Here is a 19,515-nt window from a genome sequence, read left to right as displayed (position 1 = left end):
TGAGCCTCTTCTTCATCTTCTTATTCTTCTTCTTCTTCGCAATTACTAAGGTTGAATGATTTAATGACACTATTGCTTATGTTTTTACTTTATGTTTATGTTAATGTTATTAAGGATAAATAATAAAATGTAATAATTTTCATTTTTCTTTACATTATAATCTTTTATATAGGATAATATAGTGTTTTAGTTTTGATAATTAATAGATTTTATATATTTCATAATATTAAATTTTCACGCAAAGCACAAATAATTTTATTAGTGAATAAATAAACTTAAACGGATCAAAACTTATTGATTAATCATAAACGAGCATAGGGCATGGGAAGAATAGGCCAAATCTTAGATCTAGAAAATTTGCGTTTTACAAGAGTTGTATTTGGCCCTATATCGCTGGCTAGCTACTACTAACCTAGCTTACTTACATCCAACGCCGAAAAACTTGAATGCCAAAAGTTTTTCATTATTATTAGACTTAAATAATTTATTTTATCTCGACATAACAGTTTAAGAAAATAGTAAAAAAAAAATTTAAATCTTATGATTTAAATAAAATTAAATATTTATCAAATGTTTCAAAATAATTTTTAATTTTATGATCTTAAATATATCATGTAAAAGTTTGAAATTAAAAAAGTTACTAAAAATGAATGAGTCAAAAGACAAAAAGAGAAATAAGTCGATAATTAAAACGAAAGACAAAATTGAATTAGTGATCATGTACATATAGTTAGGATAAACTACTCTTCCAGCGAATATAGACTTATATCAAATTTTTATTTATATCTTTTTCAATTTTATGTATAAATCACAAATTTTTTGACTATTGATTTGCATAGATTTTTATGCATATACATTGTGGGACTGTGATGTACTTTGTCATAATTTTTTCAATTTGCTATCTAGATCGTATTTTAGAAAACTTTATGAAAAAATAAAAAGATTGATAATTTATTAAACAACGGTCTTAAAATGAGATATTCGACCAAAGTTTATTGTTACATTCATATAGACTATAGTACTATCTTTTATGCATTTTTTTCAAGATGTGTTTTGTCACGTACAATTATTCAACTTAAATTAATATTCAAGGGTATATGTTAATTTATTTGTGTGCTTTGTATTTGGAATAGTAAGTGTAGGTCCATAAGCTTCACCACCCACCCAGCAGGAGGTTATACCTTCAAAATATGGTCTGATTATAAAAAAAAAATTAAATAGAGACATAAAAAGAATATTTGATAAATAATATTATAACCAATAATTTTTAGTTTAATGATTAATGATTAAATTTGTCCAATGACGACGATAGTTTGTGAGGACCAAATATATTATTTTTCAAAATGTGTCCGTGTGACTAATGATATTCCACTGAACTACTTTTGTCATTTCTGTATAATCTATGATGTTAATTAATTCTGAAAACTACAAAGAAAATTGCTATAATTTTCAATCATTTCCTCAATTTCAGGTATATAAGACTTAAAAAGGAAAAAGATGGTCCCTTTTACTCCCTCCGTTCAGAAATAATTGTCAGATATACTAAAAATAGATTTTCAAGATTAATTGTCAATTTAGACAATCAATAACTAATTAGCTCATTTTTTTCAATTATACCCTTAATAATTGTTCATTTTAATAATTATTGATTTAAAGTTACAAGAAGACTTTAATTTATAAAAGGTTACTTTTGCAGTTTTCAATAAAATATCAACTATTATAAGTACAGTTTTTTAAGAATCATTAGAGTATAGCACGTAAATATCCATTCTCTGTATACCAAAAGGCCATTCTCTGTATCCATTCTTTGTATAAACTTCATTTGCCTTTAAATGTAAGAGTCATTAGAGTTATTGTTATGAACCTGACAATTATTGTTATATTGGTCAAATTACATATTATATTAAATTTTTCTTGAGAGATGTGTATCATCTAAACTTGACAATTATTTCTAAATGGAGGGAGTATAAGATATAATATATTCCGTGAACATATATTTAAGATTTTTATTTATTTAACCCTAAGAAAATAGCATGAATTTAAATAGAAAAACAATGATAAAAACTTCTGATTCATTGAACTTACAATATTTTGACATTGTCAACATTTTATAGTTATTATTGAAGACCCTTTTGGTCGGTACATGACTGTCTAGCCATTCTTATGGTTACACTAATTCTTCTGATTGGTTGACTACATAGAATTAAATTTATCTACTTTCGATGTTCATACTAATTTAATAATTTATCTTAATTTTTGTGTATTAGTTGCTTGGAAGTAAAAAAAAAAATTAAAAAATGGGAATTGCCAGCTCTTTTTAGAGAAAAAGAGACATTATAAAATCAAGTTAATTATTTAAAAGTTTGTTTATAGAAGAATAAATCAAGGTACAGATTGACTTCATAGGTACATTTTGATGCATGCATGTGTAAGTTGAAACTACAAGATATGGATGGCATGTGATCCATAATTAAAATAAAATAATGCACAAAAAAAATTATATTTGTCTTATCTGTGAAAGTTAAAAAAAACAAAATAAAAAGTATTTATTCATTGAATTTTAGATTTTCTAAAAGAAAAAATAGTAATTTCTCTCTTTTTACAAAAATAAAAAAAATCTAAAAATCAATATTCAATCGAATTGTCTTTACACAATATTGTAACGTTGGTCATATCATTGTCCACACACTGGTAAAAATCAATCCTTACTAAAATCTGCCCAACAATTTTTTTTAAAAAAAAAAAAAATAGAAAAGAGAAGAAAGAACAGACGGAAATAACAAAAACTGTTTTTAAAAATTATTAACTAATATTATTGCCTTTGCGAATTTTTAATAAATTCCTTTAAAACAGTTGTTATTTTTCTTTCTGCTCCCAAAACAAAACACATTTGTCATTGAAAAGTTTGTTTTGTTTGAAATAAATTCATAAATTCTTCAAAAATGAAAAATAAACAGAACAAATGGGCTTTAGAATTAAGTGGCCGCCATATCAGAAAAAATTGATACTGGTCCCTATTTCCATCGTAGAGTTAACGGGACCACTTATCTGATGCCACGTAATACGTTATCACTGAAGGTGACACGTGACAGGCTGTGTAAACACTTCCCTTCAATATTTGCATTTGATTAACTTGTGGGCAATAATTCTCCTTTTATACACAGGATAATAATTTATACCATAAATCTTTAAATTTTACTAGTCAAGCAAATTAACTTTTTAATATACCTCATAAATATACTGAATTATTATTTAACATAAATTATAAATATACAATAGTTTTCAAAAAATGAAAAATATCCACATAAATTGATAAATAAAATAGTAATTTGTTATTACAAGTAAAATATTTCATTGTATATATAATATATGAACTTAAAAATATATATCACTTTTCTTTAAATATGAGATCATTAACATTAAAACTTAACTGATCGTATAAATATCTTTTGCGCAATATCTATTGCACGTATAAGAGTGTGTGCATGAAATCGATGGCGTTGAAAAACCGTTAATGGCGCCATGTATGACAAAGTCACAGCGAAGCATAAGTTGGAAAATATTTTTTAAAAAAAATAAGAAGGATACATAAGAAGAGAGAGAAGAAAAGGGTGTAAATAAGAAAGGGGAATTGGGCGGTTGAAGGGGAAAAGTTTTGGCAGATGATAAGTCGTCTTCTTGCTTCTACGTTCCAACCTCTCTGTAACCCCACTTTTATTTTATTTTTCCAATCTCAACATTCTATCTTAATTCTCATTATCAAAATTTCTTAAATTCTTCTGTACCTACTTGTTCTGTAACCACCATCATTATCGACTAATAAATTTTATATATATACTCATAAACACGTTAATTCCATATATAACAGTAACATTGTTATTCTTTGTTTCTCAAGTTTTTCTCTGCATTTTCCTCACAAAGATTAAGGGAATTCGAGGTACGCAAATTTTATTAATTGTTTAGTCTTCATGCTTCATTGTCCAAAACATGTTGTACACATCGAAATTTTATGTTTGTTTATCAAAATATAATTAATTTATGAAGAGTATATTGAAGGAATGTGGATATGATCTGGAAATGCTTTTGAACATTCTTACGTTTGAAACAGGGGAAAGGAGTAATTAACAAGTAAATGCAGAGTTATAAATTTAATTCCCTATTTAAATATTGCACTTTGAAATATTATTTAATGCTTCGTGTGCGGTTTAATCTTTTAATTTTATTGCTCTATTTATGATTATGTAGGATTTTCTGTTACTCTGAAGGAAGAAAATATTGATTAATTTTGCCTTCTGTCTGTAGAAGAAACAGAGATTCAATGCCTGAATTTGCCATGGATGGATCAATTGTTGATGGAAATCAGAAAGAACCTAATGGCCATTTTCTACCTCACAGAGAAATTTTCGATCAGGGGTCTCCGAGGAGTCCGTTGAGTACACATAGTCGCGAAACAGAGTCGATTGATCTGGATATAAATGGGGGTGTTGATACTTCAATTGAACAACTATACAATAATGTGTATGAAATGCAGAGCTCCGACTATTCTCCTTCGAGAAGGAGCTTTCTATCGTATGGTGAGGAATCGAGAATTGACTCTGAGTTAAGGTACCTTGCAGGGGTAGATTTTGGTGAATTGGATAGTAAAAAAGGGCTTTCTGAGCATGATAAAGTACACAATGATGAGAAGTTGGGAAAAATTAAAACATATCCAGCAAGTCCCAAATCTGTTTGGTCTGCAAAGGGAAAGAAATATTCTCCATCGCAAACTGATTCTCCAATATCTAACAAGCCACCAAGATCAAGGAGCAAGTCTTTTAATGAAAAGCCTTCTCCGAAGAGATTTGGGAATTTGAAAAAGCTCAATGCAACTATGTCCATGAAGAATGAGAAGAATCCGAATGCAAATGAGGATTCATCTAAGGCAGGGTATTTAGGACCCTATTTACTTAAACAAGCCAGGGATATGATTTCAACAACCGGGGAAAATGTTCAAAAGGCTCTTGAACTAGCCCTTCGAGCCATGAAATCGTTTGAGAGTTCTTCAAAGGGTAAGAGCAGTTTAGAGTTTGTTATGTGTTTGCACGTTGTAGCAGCGTTAAATTGTCGATTAGGGAAGTACAACGAGGCAATTCCGCTGTTGGAGCGATCAATTGAAATTCCTGACTTGGATGTGGGACAAAATCATGCACTCGCAAAATTTGCAGGGTGCATGCAGTTAGGTGATACATATGCAATGCTCGGACAGTTGGAGAATTCGATACTGTGCTATACTGCTGGCCTGGAAATTCAAAGGCAAGTTCTTGGAGAGAAAGACACGAGATTTGGCGAGACTTGTAGGTATGTGGCTGAAGCACATGTTCAAGCTATGCAATTTGATGAGGCTGAGAAGCTTTGTCAGATGGCACTTGACATTCATAAGGAGAATAATTCATCAGCCTCTCCAGAAGAAGCTGCTGACAGAAGACTCTTGGGGCTTATCTACGATTCGAAGGGTGACTACGAGGCTGCTCTTGAGCATTATGTTTTAGCAGGCATGGCCATGGCAGCTAATGGCCAGGAAGCTGAAGTAGCGTCCATTGACTGCAACATTGGTGATGCATATTTATCTATGGCACGGTATGATGAGGCTATATGTGCTTACCAAAAAGCTCTTACTATGTTCAAGTCTACCAAAGGAGAGAACCATCCTTCAGTTGCATCGGTCTATGTACGTCTGGCTGATTTGTATAACAAGATAGGAAAATTCAGGGAGTCCAAATCATACTGTGAAAATGCACTTCGGATTTACACTAAGGCCGTCCCTGGAAGCCATCCAGAAGAGATTGCAAGTGGTCTTGTCGATGTATCTGTGATCTATGAGTCGATGAACGAACCTGATCAGGCGCTCAAGTTGCTTCAGAAGGCCATAAAAGTGTATGGAAATGCACCAGGACAACAGAGCACTATTGCAGGAATTGAAGCCCAGATTGGGGTCTTGTACTATATTCTGGGGGAGTATATGGACTCGTACGATTCCCTGAAAACTGCAGTATCGAAATTCAGAGAAATTGGAGAGAAGAAGTCTGCAATTTTTGGTATTACTTTAAACCAAATGGGACTTGCATGTGTACAGCTTTATGCAATTAATGAGGCTGGGGACCTATTTGAAGAAGCAAGGATAATTTTAGAGACTGAATGTGGACCATATCATGCAGATACATTAGGAATCTATAGCAATCTTGCTGGAACTTATGATGCTATGGGCAGGTAATTGATGTCTTCGATTGTCATATTACTATCATGTTATGTTTGGTTTCTGTTTTTTCTTTTCATCATAACAATGTAATTGTTTGCAGGACGGATGATGCAATTGAAATCTTAGAATTTGTCGTCGGAATGAGGGAGGAGAAACTGGGGACAGCAAATCCTGACGTGGATGATGAGAAGAGGAGATTAACTGAGTTGTTAAGAGAATCAGGGAGAGTGAGGAGCAGGAAATCAAGATCCCTGGAAACACTTCTTGGTAACATGTCTCATATTTTCCTCCAGGATCAAGAGATTGATATACTAGAAAGATGAAAGAATAAGGTCTTTGTTGTCATGTTGGGGCATCAACCTTTTTGTACATTTGGATAAGACAAACTAGGAAAATAAAATTGTCTTATTTGGGCAATGAGGAATTGAGATCCTCCTGCTTGTGGTATACGGTTTGTACTAGAAATGAATGTAAAGTTTTCATTTTCATTATCAGAATAAAGTCTCTCTATCAATTCGTTCTTTGTGTATCTTGAATGTTTAATATAATCGTACACTTAAATTCTCGATTTCTTTGTCAGTCATTTCTTTATCAATTTGTTCTTTCTGTATCAATGTGTTCAGCGCCCTGATCCCAACTAATCTGCATTTAGGGTTTAGGACCTCTGACTAAGGGTGGAGGACTACTGTCCATTCCACTGCTACCCTGGATGGTTCTTGGTGCAACTTGAAGGCTAATAGAATAATGGTAGACTTGAGTTCTCAATTTTGATTGTAAAAATAGATAAAGTTTCTTTTTCAATTTGTTCTTGCCATGTCTTGAATGTAAATATATTAGTGTTGGACTAAAATTTTCAAATTTCATTGTCAGAGTTGATAATGTTTCTTTATCAATTTGGTCTTTTTGTATCTTGAATGTAAATAGAATATGCTGGACTTTTGCTATCCTTTTGTTGTCACATCTAGCTCTTTAAGTTTTAAGGAACTTGCAAGGCAAATCAGTTCATGCTTACAGTTTAGCCAAATAATTTTCTAGTTCGTCCTTTTCATCTGATTTAGGATTGGGAATTTCACCAGATTGATGTAGTTCTGTCATCCCGTTAAGTGGACACCCATCTTACCTAACATTATACAATTTGAGGATATCTAATATAGTAGAAATATTTAGGCAGCAGTGTTAAGACTCCCAACTATATTGCTTGCACCCTAGTTTAAGTGTTGTTTTTGTATATACACAACCATTCAACAATTGATGCACTAATAATATGGGCTTGTTCGCCAAGAAATGCATATCAACACATACACTATCCACTTGAGGAACTACGATTCTTCAGGCTTTGGTTCCAGAAGTACAGGGATCTTCTCTTTCTGATCCCCACGCAGCACTTCCACAATTACCTGTTCATAACATCAGCCGTAAGCTTAGCTTACTACAATTTCCACAAATGTAGTTCCAAGTTTCACTACCTTCTCATACCGAATACTTTCCAATTATCTCATAAATACTGGAAGGAGAAAAGCTAATGGAAATATGGAAATGTTAATGAAAAAGTATGTGCAAGTATACAAACTTGGGGAAAACAAAATATTTAGCAAGATTCATAAGAGAAAACATTACTACTGTCAATATCAAGGTCAAATACTAACTATTCATATTCTTAAAGACCACTTAAATAAAGTTGCAGAAATAAAAAGGAAGATCAACTAATAAAGTTTTATGCAAGCAAAGGTGCAATTCCAAATATGATGTTTATCTGAAAGCGTTGCGAGTTGGTGTATGCTTGAGAAATGCTCTGTACTCCATATGAATTCTAAGCCAGCAATATAGATGAAAATTTTTGTAATAGATGTATGAGAATTACCTTTTCTCCAACTTTGCATTGGTCAAGAATTCTGTACAAGTCGGTGCCATTAGAGACCTTCTTTCCATTTATAGATGTGATTATATCACCTAAAATAAGTCTTCCGTAGGAATCACGTTTAGTAGGTAGAAGACCCTGCATTTACAAGATTTAACATCTCATATTCGGTTTCTCATCATGTCGGTCACAAATTTAAACTGGCTTGTATAAACAATCACATGAAAGAAAATCGGTAGGGTGAAATAACTGGTGGAAACTGCGGATGATTATAGTGTATAAAAGGAAGGAGAAACTGGTAAGGAATGTCAAGGGAAAAGATACAGGAAATAACATACTGCTTTGCCTGCAGGACCATTTGGAGGAGCATCCAGGACAAGTACTCCAGTGACTCCCAGTTGCTCAACGGACTGATCAGGTGCAAACTTTATGCCCAAAATTGGCCTTGTGACTTTCCCAAACTGCACCAACTGATCAACAATGCCACTGACCTGAATAGGTAAAAATCAAAATCATCAGGGGAGAGACTACCACCTCTTAGTAGAAGCAAGGGCAACTTTCTGAACCACAGGGTGTAATAAATCAGTTTGCTTTATATGGGGAAGTATGTTGAACCTAAAAGTTTCATTGAGCATAGCAAATAATAAAATTCTGAAAGACAAATAACAACTTACAGTATCAACTGGAATTGAAAATCCAACACCTGATGATGCACCGGAAGGAGAATATATAGCGGTATTTATTCCAATAAGGTTTCCAGAACTATCTAGAAGTGGCCCTCCACTGTTACCAGGATTGATTGCTGCATCTGTCTGAATAACATCTTGGATTGGGCGGCCAGTAGCTGCAGAATTGATTTCTCTCCTAAGCCCACTAGAAACATATAAATTAATCAATGATGTTAAAGAATATGCATGATCCATAGCATTAAGTTAATCCATATCCAACACAGCTTGCTTATGCATATGTATTCATTTACCATGACATATGGTTAATATTTATGTTTGCTTCTTGGAATTTATGGGTGCAAGGCACTCAACAGTGACAACCACGTCAACATCACAAGGCTAGTCTTACAGTTGAAATACACGGAGAAGATTAAACAAAATTCTCTACTTCATCTCCGTTTTAAACAAGGAAAGAAGTTAACGTCATTTTTATTTGATTTCCTCTCGTCTACTTCCTTCACTTCGTTAGTCATTGATGGCACAAGCCTTTTACCACGACTTTGAGTGGCTAGATTCATTTATTTCATCTCCTATCTTCACAGAAACATAGTTAACACCATTTCACTGGAATATCTGAATGTTAGGAACCTGCGCACCATAAATGAAATGTCTAAATACCTGATTACACCAGTGGTGAGTGTATGATCAAGTCCAAACTGCAAAGATATTTACATTAAAGATCATTCATGATGTGTTTACATATGAAACATAAAAGAGAAGTAAAATATTCATGTTTATAGTAAATTTATATGAATAAAGAGGAAAAAGAGGTGTGAAGTGGTGGGGTACCTAAACACAAGAAACATATACTCATTGCAACAAGAGATTTTCAATGTGTAAGTCAACAATTGTTTTAGGGCCCTTGAAAAGTAATTTGATTGAAGTGCAAGTCAGTGACACATTTTGGCAGAAGTTGGAGCACTACAGGGGGGGAATCGTTATGCTTTAAACTCATGGGAAAAGAAGCAGTTAAAAATATTAGCAGGCGATGAATGTTCAGAAGTAACAGCCAACTTTCAGATACTGATTCTTTAGCTGGAGAAGAAGGTGCGCTTAAAAGCAAACAGTTGAACCAGAAGACTGAACTAAGTTGTACTTGCTATCAGTTGGTTTTTTTCCTTACTCGCTGTCAGTTGGTTTTTTTCCATACTTGCACAAATTTTATTGATAACAAAATGCACTAGCATTCTATATGCAAAGTAATACTTTCTAATTGTTGTAATGCTCATGAACGCCTGCAAGACAAGTTTTCCTCTAAAGCGAAAGCTGAATATAGAATGGCTCAAACTAGGTTTAGAGAAGGGACAACAGAGCAGATAAAAGTACTATTATTACATGAACAGAATTCTCTAGCAGGTTTGTATTTCGTCACATACTGGATTTCCAATAGCAAATACTTTTTGACCAACGAGCAAGTCTGCCGATACGCCAATTGGTATAGGTCGCAACTTGTCTTTTGGTGCATCAATATGCAAAACAGCAACATCTTTATCTTGGTCAAATCCAACAACTTTTGCATCATAAGTAGTTTGATCAGCAAGAGTCACTCTGAGCAAGACTAAAACTATATTAGTACTAGCAATTGAAGCGTAAAACCATAATTAAGCAACTAACAGACTGTCCAATCCAACCAAATTCATATCATGAAAAAAATTGCAGGTTTCCTAATACTCCATGATTAGCTAAGACAATCGAAGTTGTAGAATTATGCTAGTATAAGAGCAGTCAGATAGCATATAGAAATAATATGAGGACTGTGGCAAGGAACTTGAAACTGAAATCATTTAGGCAGATACTAATAAATAGAAACTTGTTTAAACAGAAAAATGTGTTGCCAGTTGCCAATTAACTCACCTGAGATCAGAAGCACCTCGAATCACATGATAATTAGTAACAATATTTCCATTTTTATCCCAGACGAAGCCTGACCCAGACCCTTGAGGCACCTCAAATACATCCAGTGTGAACATATCCTGCCTATTATATCACAAACGGAATCCAAATTAACCAAACCGGAAAAACAAAGGTGGACGGCAATTACAATAACAGGAAATACATCTAGCAGACTTTCATCTAGCACTATATCTACAAACTCAAATGCACATGAATTACTAACATATAAGGAAAAAAAAGGATCATCCTCATTGATAGATCACCTGGAAGCAAGATTAGTAATATACACAACGGAAGGTGTATTCTCTTGGAAGAGACGAACAGTAGCAAGTTCATCAGTCTGCAATTTCCTGGGTGAAGTGACTACAAAAGCCGAGGCAGGGTCAACGTCTGCTATATATAGAGAGAAAGACAAGGCAACGGAAGCGCATGCCACAAAAATACTATCCATAAGCTTCTTCCCGTAGTTGGATTGGTCACCGGAAGAGGCATAGTTAGAGCAAATACGCCGAGCGCAGACCACACTACCGGAGAAACCAGGTATTTTCCGGCAGAGTATAGACTTAGCAAGTTGAAATCGATCTGAGCCGGAAAATTTCCGTGCCGGAGTTGTGGAGAAGCAAGCAGAAGAAGCTAAGGAGTGTGAAGATGCAGCCATTGTTAAGAAGACAACTGGTGAGAGCAAAGAGGAAGACCCGATTGACTTGGTTCTTCCGGTTCGGGTGCTCTTTCTAATATTGTGTGATCTACGTTCTCAACGTGACTATTACTCATGTGTATGCTACACCACTGGAGTAACGCTGCACCTTAATGGCCCCCACTCTTTGATAAGTGAATCGCAGGGCCATATTATGATTTTGATTTAATCCGTTGCAACAGAGTCAGGCCCATGGAACGTTCTACACTGGTCTGTCCACAATGGCACAATCTAGACATCATGAGCACATTCTAATTTTTTAACATTTTACAGTTTAAAATACATTCTGCCGGTGGTGATCGAGTAAAAAATTTTTATTAACAGAACTTAAAATATAGAAAGTTAAATGCATGGAGAAGTTTAAGATATTCAACACTTTACATGTAAGAAAATAATTTAAATATCTCATTAAAAATTTTAAAAAATATTTATTTGTATCATTTGTTAAAAATTTTGTTCATATATTATATTACTTTCTTTTGAGAAAAAATTCATTAGTGTCATTATGGTTAATTGAAAATCCATCCGAGTTGGCAAAATCATTTTATACACGTAGTGAATAATAGTTCTTGTCTGATATTATTTTCTGGTTTTAATGATGTTTGTGTGGTGAACAATAACAACATATCCATGAGTGTGTATTGGTTTTTTCAATTTGATTCTGTATTATACGATTTGAATTCGTTGATTTTTTATTTTGACGAAGTGTAACCCAATCCAAATCAAAATAAATTTGATTTGGTTTGAATTTTTTCGATTTATATTCATAATTAGAAACATAACAAAGTTAGGAATATTTGTCATTTGAAAAAAAAATTATATATATATAGAATTCAATTTTTTCAAATTTTATTTTTCTAAATTTGAAATCAAATCAAAAAGCCAAATAAAATAAATCATAAATTTAAAATCAAAGCAAAAATCTAAAAAGCCAATCCAAATTAAATTAAATTTAATTTAACTTATTTAATCCAAATAGCCCACGCCTCTAATCGAGCGTAATCATACATTTAAGGACGAAATGTACGCGACTTTTACGGTAAATCAGTAAATAAATATGCACATGGTGTGTATATCTTAAGCAGAAATCGGTCTTGCTACTCTTTTTAATTTTGACTATATTTTAAATACGGTTGCAAATGTTGCTTATGTTTTGAATACCAGACCTAAAAATGGACTACTAGAGCGTCTAAGCCCATTTTGTCTTGTCGTCGTGACCCAATGGAAATTATAACGAAGAATAATGAATAAAAAATTAAATGTAAATAACAAAAATTACATATTTTTAAGGTAAAATTATAATTTATCCTTTAAAAATTTATAATTACAAAAAATTTTCAAAACGGATACAATAATGTGAGTGCTGATATTAATCTAATGCGCGAGATTCATTAATCGTTAAGTAAAATACATTACATTTTATACATGATACACTAATTTGATGCACGAAATACACTAATTTGATGTGCAAGATACACTAATCTGATGCGTGAGATACACTAATCTAATGCGGAGGTACATTTTACACATGATATACTAATGTGATGCGCGAGATACATTAATGCAATACGCAAAAATAAAAAATTTTAAAAATTTATAAAACTTATAAAAATAATGGTAATAAGTAAACTAAAATTACTAGCTAATTGGACCTATTTTATAAATTTTAGATGCCCAAAATGCATTTCTAATCTTCTCTGTTTTTAGCCTTAAGTGGAGCCAAGTAACGAATGGGTGTAAAAGCTATCTAAAAAAGTACGGCCGGTCGACAGTTAAAAAACAGAGCCGATTTGGCTATTTGTCATTTTTTCCTAGAAATTTCCAAATCCAACTACTTTTTACATAGCATTTTTCAATTTTTATTTTAAATATATGGATAGTCAATTTATATGATATATTATTACATGACGTTAAATTTACAGAGCCACAAGACGCTAGTGTAAATGTCATCGCCCATTTGATATTTTGATCATTTGTACTTTTTCAGCAGTTCATACAACTGAAGGTTGTCGTAAACAACTCAAAAGTGTAGTCATGAATCATTTTGAATACCTAGCAGCAAAAGTCCGTTTGAATTGATTTATTCTAAGTACGGTTATGTCAAAATAAACTTTCAAATGCTTATAAGCCCATCCGAAATCCAAATAGGCTCTACGACTTCATATGAGAACTGTCTTTAATATTCCATGGTGATTTGCTTCTTTTTTTCTTATTACTCCATTTGGTATTCACAATCCATTAGCTTCAACTAATTCGAACTTTCCCATTTTAGAGTGGAACCCCAGATCTCTTGTTAAGAGTGAGTTTTGTTTGCAAACTAAGACAAATTTTCCGCTTTGTAATGGATTGTTGTCTGACACTAACAAATGAGAGAAGCATCATGGAAAGTTAAACTAGTATAATTGTAGCCGAAAAGAGTGTTTGTAGATTATTATGGCCAATTTTCGGTCTACATGAGCAAGAATAACAGATTAAATCTGGGAATCCTCTTGTTGCTTGACGATCTCTCTGTCTCTACATGAGCTTCCAGTGCAGTATACTGGCCACATCTTTTACCTACCAAAGCCCACCACAAACGTATTTATACCAAAAGTAGTCTCCATTTTATTTATTTCAGAAATATAACAACGAGTGCTCTTCCATATTTGATTCATACATACATAATACATACAAACAACATACACACAGTTGATTTTGCGAAGCAAAAGTACTGTCAGGCCAAAAAAAGGAAGGAAATTGTGAGGGCCAAATGGTAATTGAATTAAGTTCATACGGAAAGAGGAGGAGAAAGACCGAACTCAAGTCCCCACAGCTCAAATCCACCCTTCACGAAATCATAGTAACCTCCCTTCAATGCCAATGTTTTCTTCACCAATCCTTCTCTCACGAATGGATACGTAAGCAGATTTCCAAGTGAAACGTTCACAGCTTCCTGCAACATTTTTCATCAATTATAAAATACTGCTATATATGTAATTAATTGATAATCAAAAAGTTTAAATTTGAATTTTACCTTCTCACAAGCTGTGCATTGATGTGCAAATTCTTTCCCTCCGTGATCGGCCAGAACCTTTGCCTTGGCAGGTAAACAAATTTTCACCCAATCCTCAATAAAGGCACTGCGTATATTAGATTATTAATCAATAATCTGCTAACGATAAGTGTTTTGAATGAATAAATTTATAGAGTGACGTACGTTGATTCACTACCATCTTCAGGTAGTGACATGAGACCTTTGATACCTCCACAAGCACTGTGGCCAATGACAACGATGTTCTCCACCTTAAGATGAAGAACGGCGTATTCAATGGCTGCTCCTACTCCAGAGTACCTGACCTGTTCAAATTCAATCCCATCTTTATTTTTAAAAAACACAATTCCAGAGCGAAATAATCGATTTGTAACTGACCTTGTCATAAGCAGGGACCATGTTGGCGATGTTACGAACCATGAATGCCTCACCAGGTTGGAAGTTGAGGACATGGGATGGGCACACTCGTGAGTCAGAGCACGCGAAAACCATGAACTGTTTACACATTTAGGACAATAGAACTCATCAGAAACCGTACAAATCATAAAATTAGATAACAAATTAACAAGGAATTTGTACCTTTGGGCTCTGGCCCTTTGCTAGTTCACCATATAAGGCTGGGTTTGTACTGTTGGTACATAAATAGAAAAGAGGAAAAATTATCAGACACTAATAATGTTACAACGTCAAATATGCAGAAATTTTAATTTGAAGGAATTTGCTTACTCATATTTCTCAGTCTTGAAATGAATAAAGCCAGCTTTCATGTGCTCAACAGGGTCGAATGCCTTGCCGCCATCTGCTGATTTCAATTCAGCAGTGATCTGGTCAACTCTTGCTGCAGCAACTGGTCCAAGTTCTGCTTTCTCGCTGTAATTGCAGAAAATAATTTAGACCATTATTATTATTGAAGCGATATTTCAGGTAGAAAAAAAAGATTTGTGGTTTGAGCACATCAACATGATAAATTAATGCAGATCTGGGGTAAAAAAATAGATGATAGAATGGTAAAATTAATGCAGATCTGGAGAACTCGAAACCAAGTAACATGTTCATTGCCGGGAAATTGAATTTTACGAGTAAACATTGCATGATTATATTATGTTTTCTCTGCATATTCGCAAATTTTAACATATATTTTGTCTACGTATGTGTGGGGTGTATGTATATTTTTTGGGCCCCACTTGATCGAGAAAAAAGTAGTGTGATTTAGAAGGTAGAGTCGTAGAGAGGGTACAAACCTGAGGAGTTTCTCGAGTGCAGCAACGGCCTGATCGTAGGATTCTTTTGCCATTTCTTCTCTCTGCAAATTCTAATTCTCATTAGCATTTTAGAAGAGGTATATATATATATATATATAAAAGTTAATATTTGACCATAGATTTTGAATCAGATTTTAAAAATTTATCTTTAAATATCTGTTGATCATATATTGTTCTTCAATTTTTAGACCAATTATTAGGAAAATTTCACTTTCACTAAGTTCAAATAAAATGCAAGTAAAGTTTGATTATAGCAAGTAGTAACCACATTAAAAAGTGATGGAGATGTCAAAAGAAAGAAATGAAATAATTAACATAATGGAGTATCGATTTAGATGGATACCAAAACTAGAAATTAAGACAAAAACAATGTATACTAAATAGTTTCTATCCTACAAACTTGATGGTAGACTGGTAGTTATCATTTTATCACTTGTAGGATGGGCACATACGAGGATACCCATTGGATTATCGTAAGTAATAATTATTTTTTAAAAAAAAAAATTAAAATAGAGAGCAAAAACATTATCCACATAATTCACAATACGGCCCTACCTATTTAATTTTCATTTTGCGAGAACCTCTACCTAATTGCCACCTCTATTTTTGTTCATTTTCAAATTTAATTTGTTATTTCCACCCTCTCGTCATCTTAAAGTTTCAAAATACAAATTAGTATGTTTTCTCCGACTATACTCTTGTATTAAAGAACTAGTACTCAAAAATATCAAAGTAATAAATAGTAGTAACTCAGTAAAATATCATATTTATTTTAATGAGTGTGAAATAAATTAAAGTAACACTTATTTTAATATAATAATATATTATATGTCATTGAGTACACGCAATAGACGTGTACAATTTAGAGCGACACGATCAATTCACCTAACTTCAGGAGATTCATGACCAAAAATAACAATACCAATAATAAGGGTGGTTAGAAACTAAAGTTTAGAACTATGCCAATATTGAATTTTCACGTGAACTAGCATGCATGGACACATAAGTCGTTACCAATAATACGATAAGACAAAAAAAAATGTCTTGCTTAAAAAACAAATTAAGTAACGTCAAATATAAATAACTTGTTATAACAGGTTAAAATACAGTGATGCAAATTAAAAATTTGTACCACAATGGGGTTGATGATGGGAGTAGGGGCAGCAAAGACGGGCTCGTTTCTGATGAGACTTGGAATAGAAGAAGAAGAAGAAGAAGAAGAGTTGCCAAGCCTTGCGAAGGCAACGGGACGAGTAGGTTTCTTAAGGGAAGCTTGAGCAGGGGAGAGAGTAAGGCAATTGTTAATGGAAGCAGTTGACATTTCTCAATGAGCTTCCTTTAGCTTTTGCTTTCCCTTTATACTACTTTGTTACTAACTAGTAATAGTATAGCTAGTGATGGGTTCTTGATTATTGCTGCTTTAGAACTCTTACATATAACCAATCCAATAGACAATGTTGAAAGTGATGGCTAAGCAAATGAGAGCTTCAATCCATTGTAGATGAGGTTTGTACGTTGGAGATTCAATGTTGTATCTTACTTTTGCCTTAATATCATATGGCTAAGAAGCCAAGAACCTTACATTTCAAGAAACTAATTTCTTTTCCCTTTTTTTTTTCTTTAGAAAAAAATAAATTAAAGGGATGTGGAGGAAAGAAATAGGATAATGGGGCCGGGGCAGAGCTAGGAGTCGGGTTCTGTCTTTTGTTGGAAAATTAAATTGTATAGAGATTGAGAATTTTTTTAATGTATATACGATTAATGTCGTTAAATTTTTTTTGACTTAAAAATTCTTACTCCACCGCTGAATAGGCAATGTTATACTTTTCGTAGGGCAGTACAAATTATATTCCCACCTACATTTGCACTCATTCTTTTATTTTGTTGTCGTAGGGTCATTATCATAATTTGGACATGCATATGCAATGACCGTTCGCCTCGGCAGAGTAACAAATATGGCCATAATCTCAATTTAGTACCAAATTCATCAGATTTAGAGACATAATCTCATTTGCAGAATATCCTCGAAGCAAAGCAATTATCCGCTTCGCACTGTGCTATGTACCCAAAGTTTTGCCATGGGTACGATAACTGATCACCAGACTTGCATCCTTTTATTATTGTATCGCTTCCAATATATTCAAAAGGACTAATTTGGAATAAACGTTACACAATTATATTAGATGGATTGAATCTCTAAATACGTGTATGCATGGAAGATCTATTTGTGAATACAATATCCAAAGCAATATTTTTGAATTCCTTCGACTGAGATTAACATTAATTTCTTTGAACAAATTACCAAATATCCCTTATCCAATCAATGCTCGCCACATGTCACGATTAAAAGTGGTGAAGTGACATGTGTCAATATTTAAAACAAAACTTTATGACTACCTCAAATTCAAACAAAAAATCTACGTACGGAAGAAGAAAAAAAATGAATGGAGGATGGTAAATGAAAGATAAAAAAGGAAAAGGTAGTGGATGAGAAAAGATAAGGTCCTATCTTCAATCTAATGCTACTTGTGGTTGTACTTCAACATTTTCTTCACATTCTTTCAATTTTTATCTCATTCAATTATCAATTTGGTGTGGAACTTTATGGTTATTATCACTATGGACCATATGTTTCTGCTACAGTATGGCCTAATTCTCCTTACGTGGAGAATATAGATGAGTTTTGAATTAAAAAATAATATTTGTCAGCATTGTAAAATTATTCACACATTTGATGTTATGATGACATAGTCCTCAATGCACATTTAGAACTCATCTTAATAATAAATAGTAGTGCCCAGGCTAATTTGGGTGCATTTCAACTATTACATAAGATACTTGTTATTTTCTATCAATATCAGTACAAATAACTAAGATATATGTAAATAAGAAGAAACCATCTCTATTAGTCATATGAGAGAGTCGGACTTAACCAAACTCTCGTAGTATAACAAAAGCAGAGCAAGACCTTTGACCTAATTTCACAGTACTCTTACCGGCTACCTTGGAAATGAAAAAGAAGCTAATCCTTATCCTCCCCATGGCCCAAACTTTTCCAAATGACCTCCACGCGCCTCTGTTTGATTGATGGGGGAAGAAATTGAAAAATATATACTCCATAATAGACATCTACCAAGATGAAAGCCTAGCAGAGCAAGATTATTTTCTGAGTGCCATGATATTGGAGGAAACCACAAAATTGGGGAAGGGCATCTCACTTTAATGGATTTTTGGCCCCTTTTAAGTCCATAAGAAATGATCATTAAGCCTCTTTAGGCAATTTGAGAATGGCAAATTGAGTCATGGTTTCGACATATTAGGCACATAATTGCACATACATCATACTGTCAAATTGCACATCAAACCCTATGCCAGGGACCCCCACCCCTTCTTTACTTTTTTGTGCCAAAAGAGGAATATATAGTTACGAGTTTAAGTTTTATATATATATATATATATATATATAGTTCAAATTTTAATTATTGTATATAGTTAAGCAACCTGGCCTTTATAAATCGAAATGGAAAAGAATGGGAAGCTGAAATAATGTTGTCATAATGTTGCAATATATTCCAAGTGGAATGAATTTTGCAAAATGTTCTACATTAAGTCGCTTTCTCATATCTGTATTTATATAGATCGTGAATAAATAGTTTTGTTAATGTTTGTATTCAAGTATGTTGTAAACTGAAAAAATAGCTTAATCCACTTGTTATCAGAAAAAAAAAAACCAACTAGACTACAAGAGACTTCAATTTCTTTTATTATAAAAGTCTATCATTAAACTATTCATTTTCATATATTACATGTT

General features: G+C 33.1%; 3 protein-coding genes across 4 annotated transcripts; 1 reads left to right on the top strand and 2 right to left on the bottom strand.

The window, feature by feature from the left end:
• Positions 1-3,498: 3,498 nt before the first annotated feature.
• On the top strand, positions 3,499-6,803 carry LOC107011775 (protein KINESIN LIGHT CHAIN-RELATED 2-like). 2 transcript variants are annotated; one of them, XM_015211411.2, is made up of 3 exons: positions 3,499-3,937; positions 4,246-6,246; positions 6,336-6,803. In XM_015211411.2, exons 2-3 carry the CDS (start codon positions 4,319-4,321, stop codon positions 6,556-6,558), a joined length of 2,151 nt encoding a protein of 716 aa, XP_015066897.1. In that variant the 5' UTR covers positions 3,499-3,937; positions 4,246-4,318; the 3' UTR covers positions 6,559-6,803. The 2 variants fall into 2 exon arrangements, with proteins under 2 accessions (XP_015066897.1, XP_015066895.1); XM_015211409.2 differs by having other exon boundaries at positions 3,500-3,937; positions 4,303-6,246.
• Positions 6,804-7,386: 583 nt separating this feature from the next.
• LOC107011430 (protease Do-like 1, chloroplastic) lies at positions 7,387-11,444 on the bottom strand. Its single transcript, XM_015210937.2, has 8 exons — positions 10,978-11,444; positions 10,676-10,798; positions 10,198-10,369; positions 9,440-9,477; positions 8,768-8,966; positions 8,432-8,584; positions 8,097-8,231; positions 7,387-7,632 (listed from the first exon to the last, which is right to left on the bottom strand). Exons 1-8 carry the CDS (start codon positions 11,370-11,372, stop codon positions 7,555-7,557), a joined length of 1,293 nt encoding a protein of 430 aa, XP_015066423.1. The 5' UTR covers positions 11,373-11,444; the 3' UTR covers positions 7,387-7,554.
• A 2,413-nt stretch (positions 11,445-13,857) lies between these two features.
• LOC107011097 (carbonic anhydrase, chloroplastic) lies at positions 13,858-17,288 on the bottom strand. Its single transcript, XM_015210437.2, has 9 exons — positions 16,837-17,288; positions 15,684-15,745; positions 15,169-15,312; positions 15,022-15,070; positions 14,821-14,937; positions 14,608-14,747; positions 14,425-14,530; positions 14,185-14,343; positions 13,858-13,967 (listed from the first exon to the last, which is right to left on the bottom strand). Exons 1-9 carry the CDS (start codon positions 17,023-17,025, stop codon positions 13,926-13,928), a joined length of 1,008 nt encoding a protein of 335 aa, XP_015065923.1. The 5' UTR covers positions 17,026-17,288; the 3' UTR covers positions 13,858-13,925.
• Between the last annotated feature and the right edge of the window lie 2,227 nt (positions 17,289-19,515).

This window comes from Solanum pennellii, chromosome 2 (assembly GCF_001406875.1).
Source record: "Solanum pennellii chromosome 2, SPENNV200".
Lineage (NCBI taxonomy): Eukaryota > Viridiplantae > Streptophyta > Magnoliopsida > Solanales > Solanaceae > Solanum > Solanum pennellii.
This window is presented reverse-complemented; position numbering and strand designations above follow the sequence as displayed.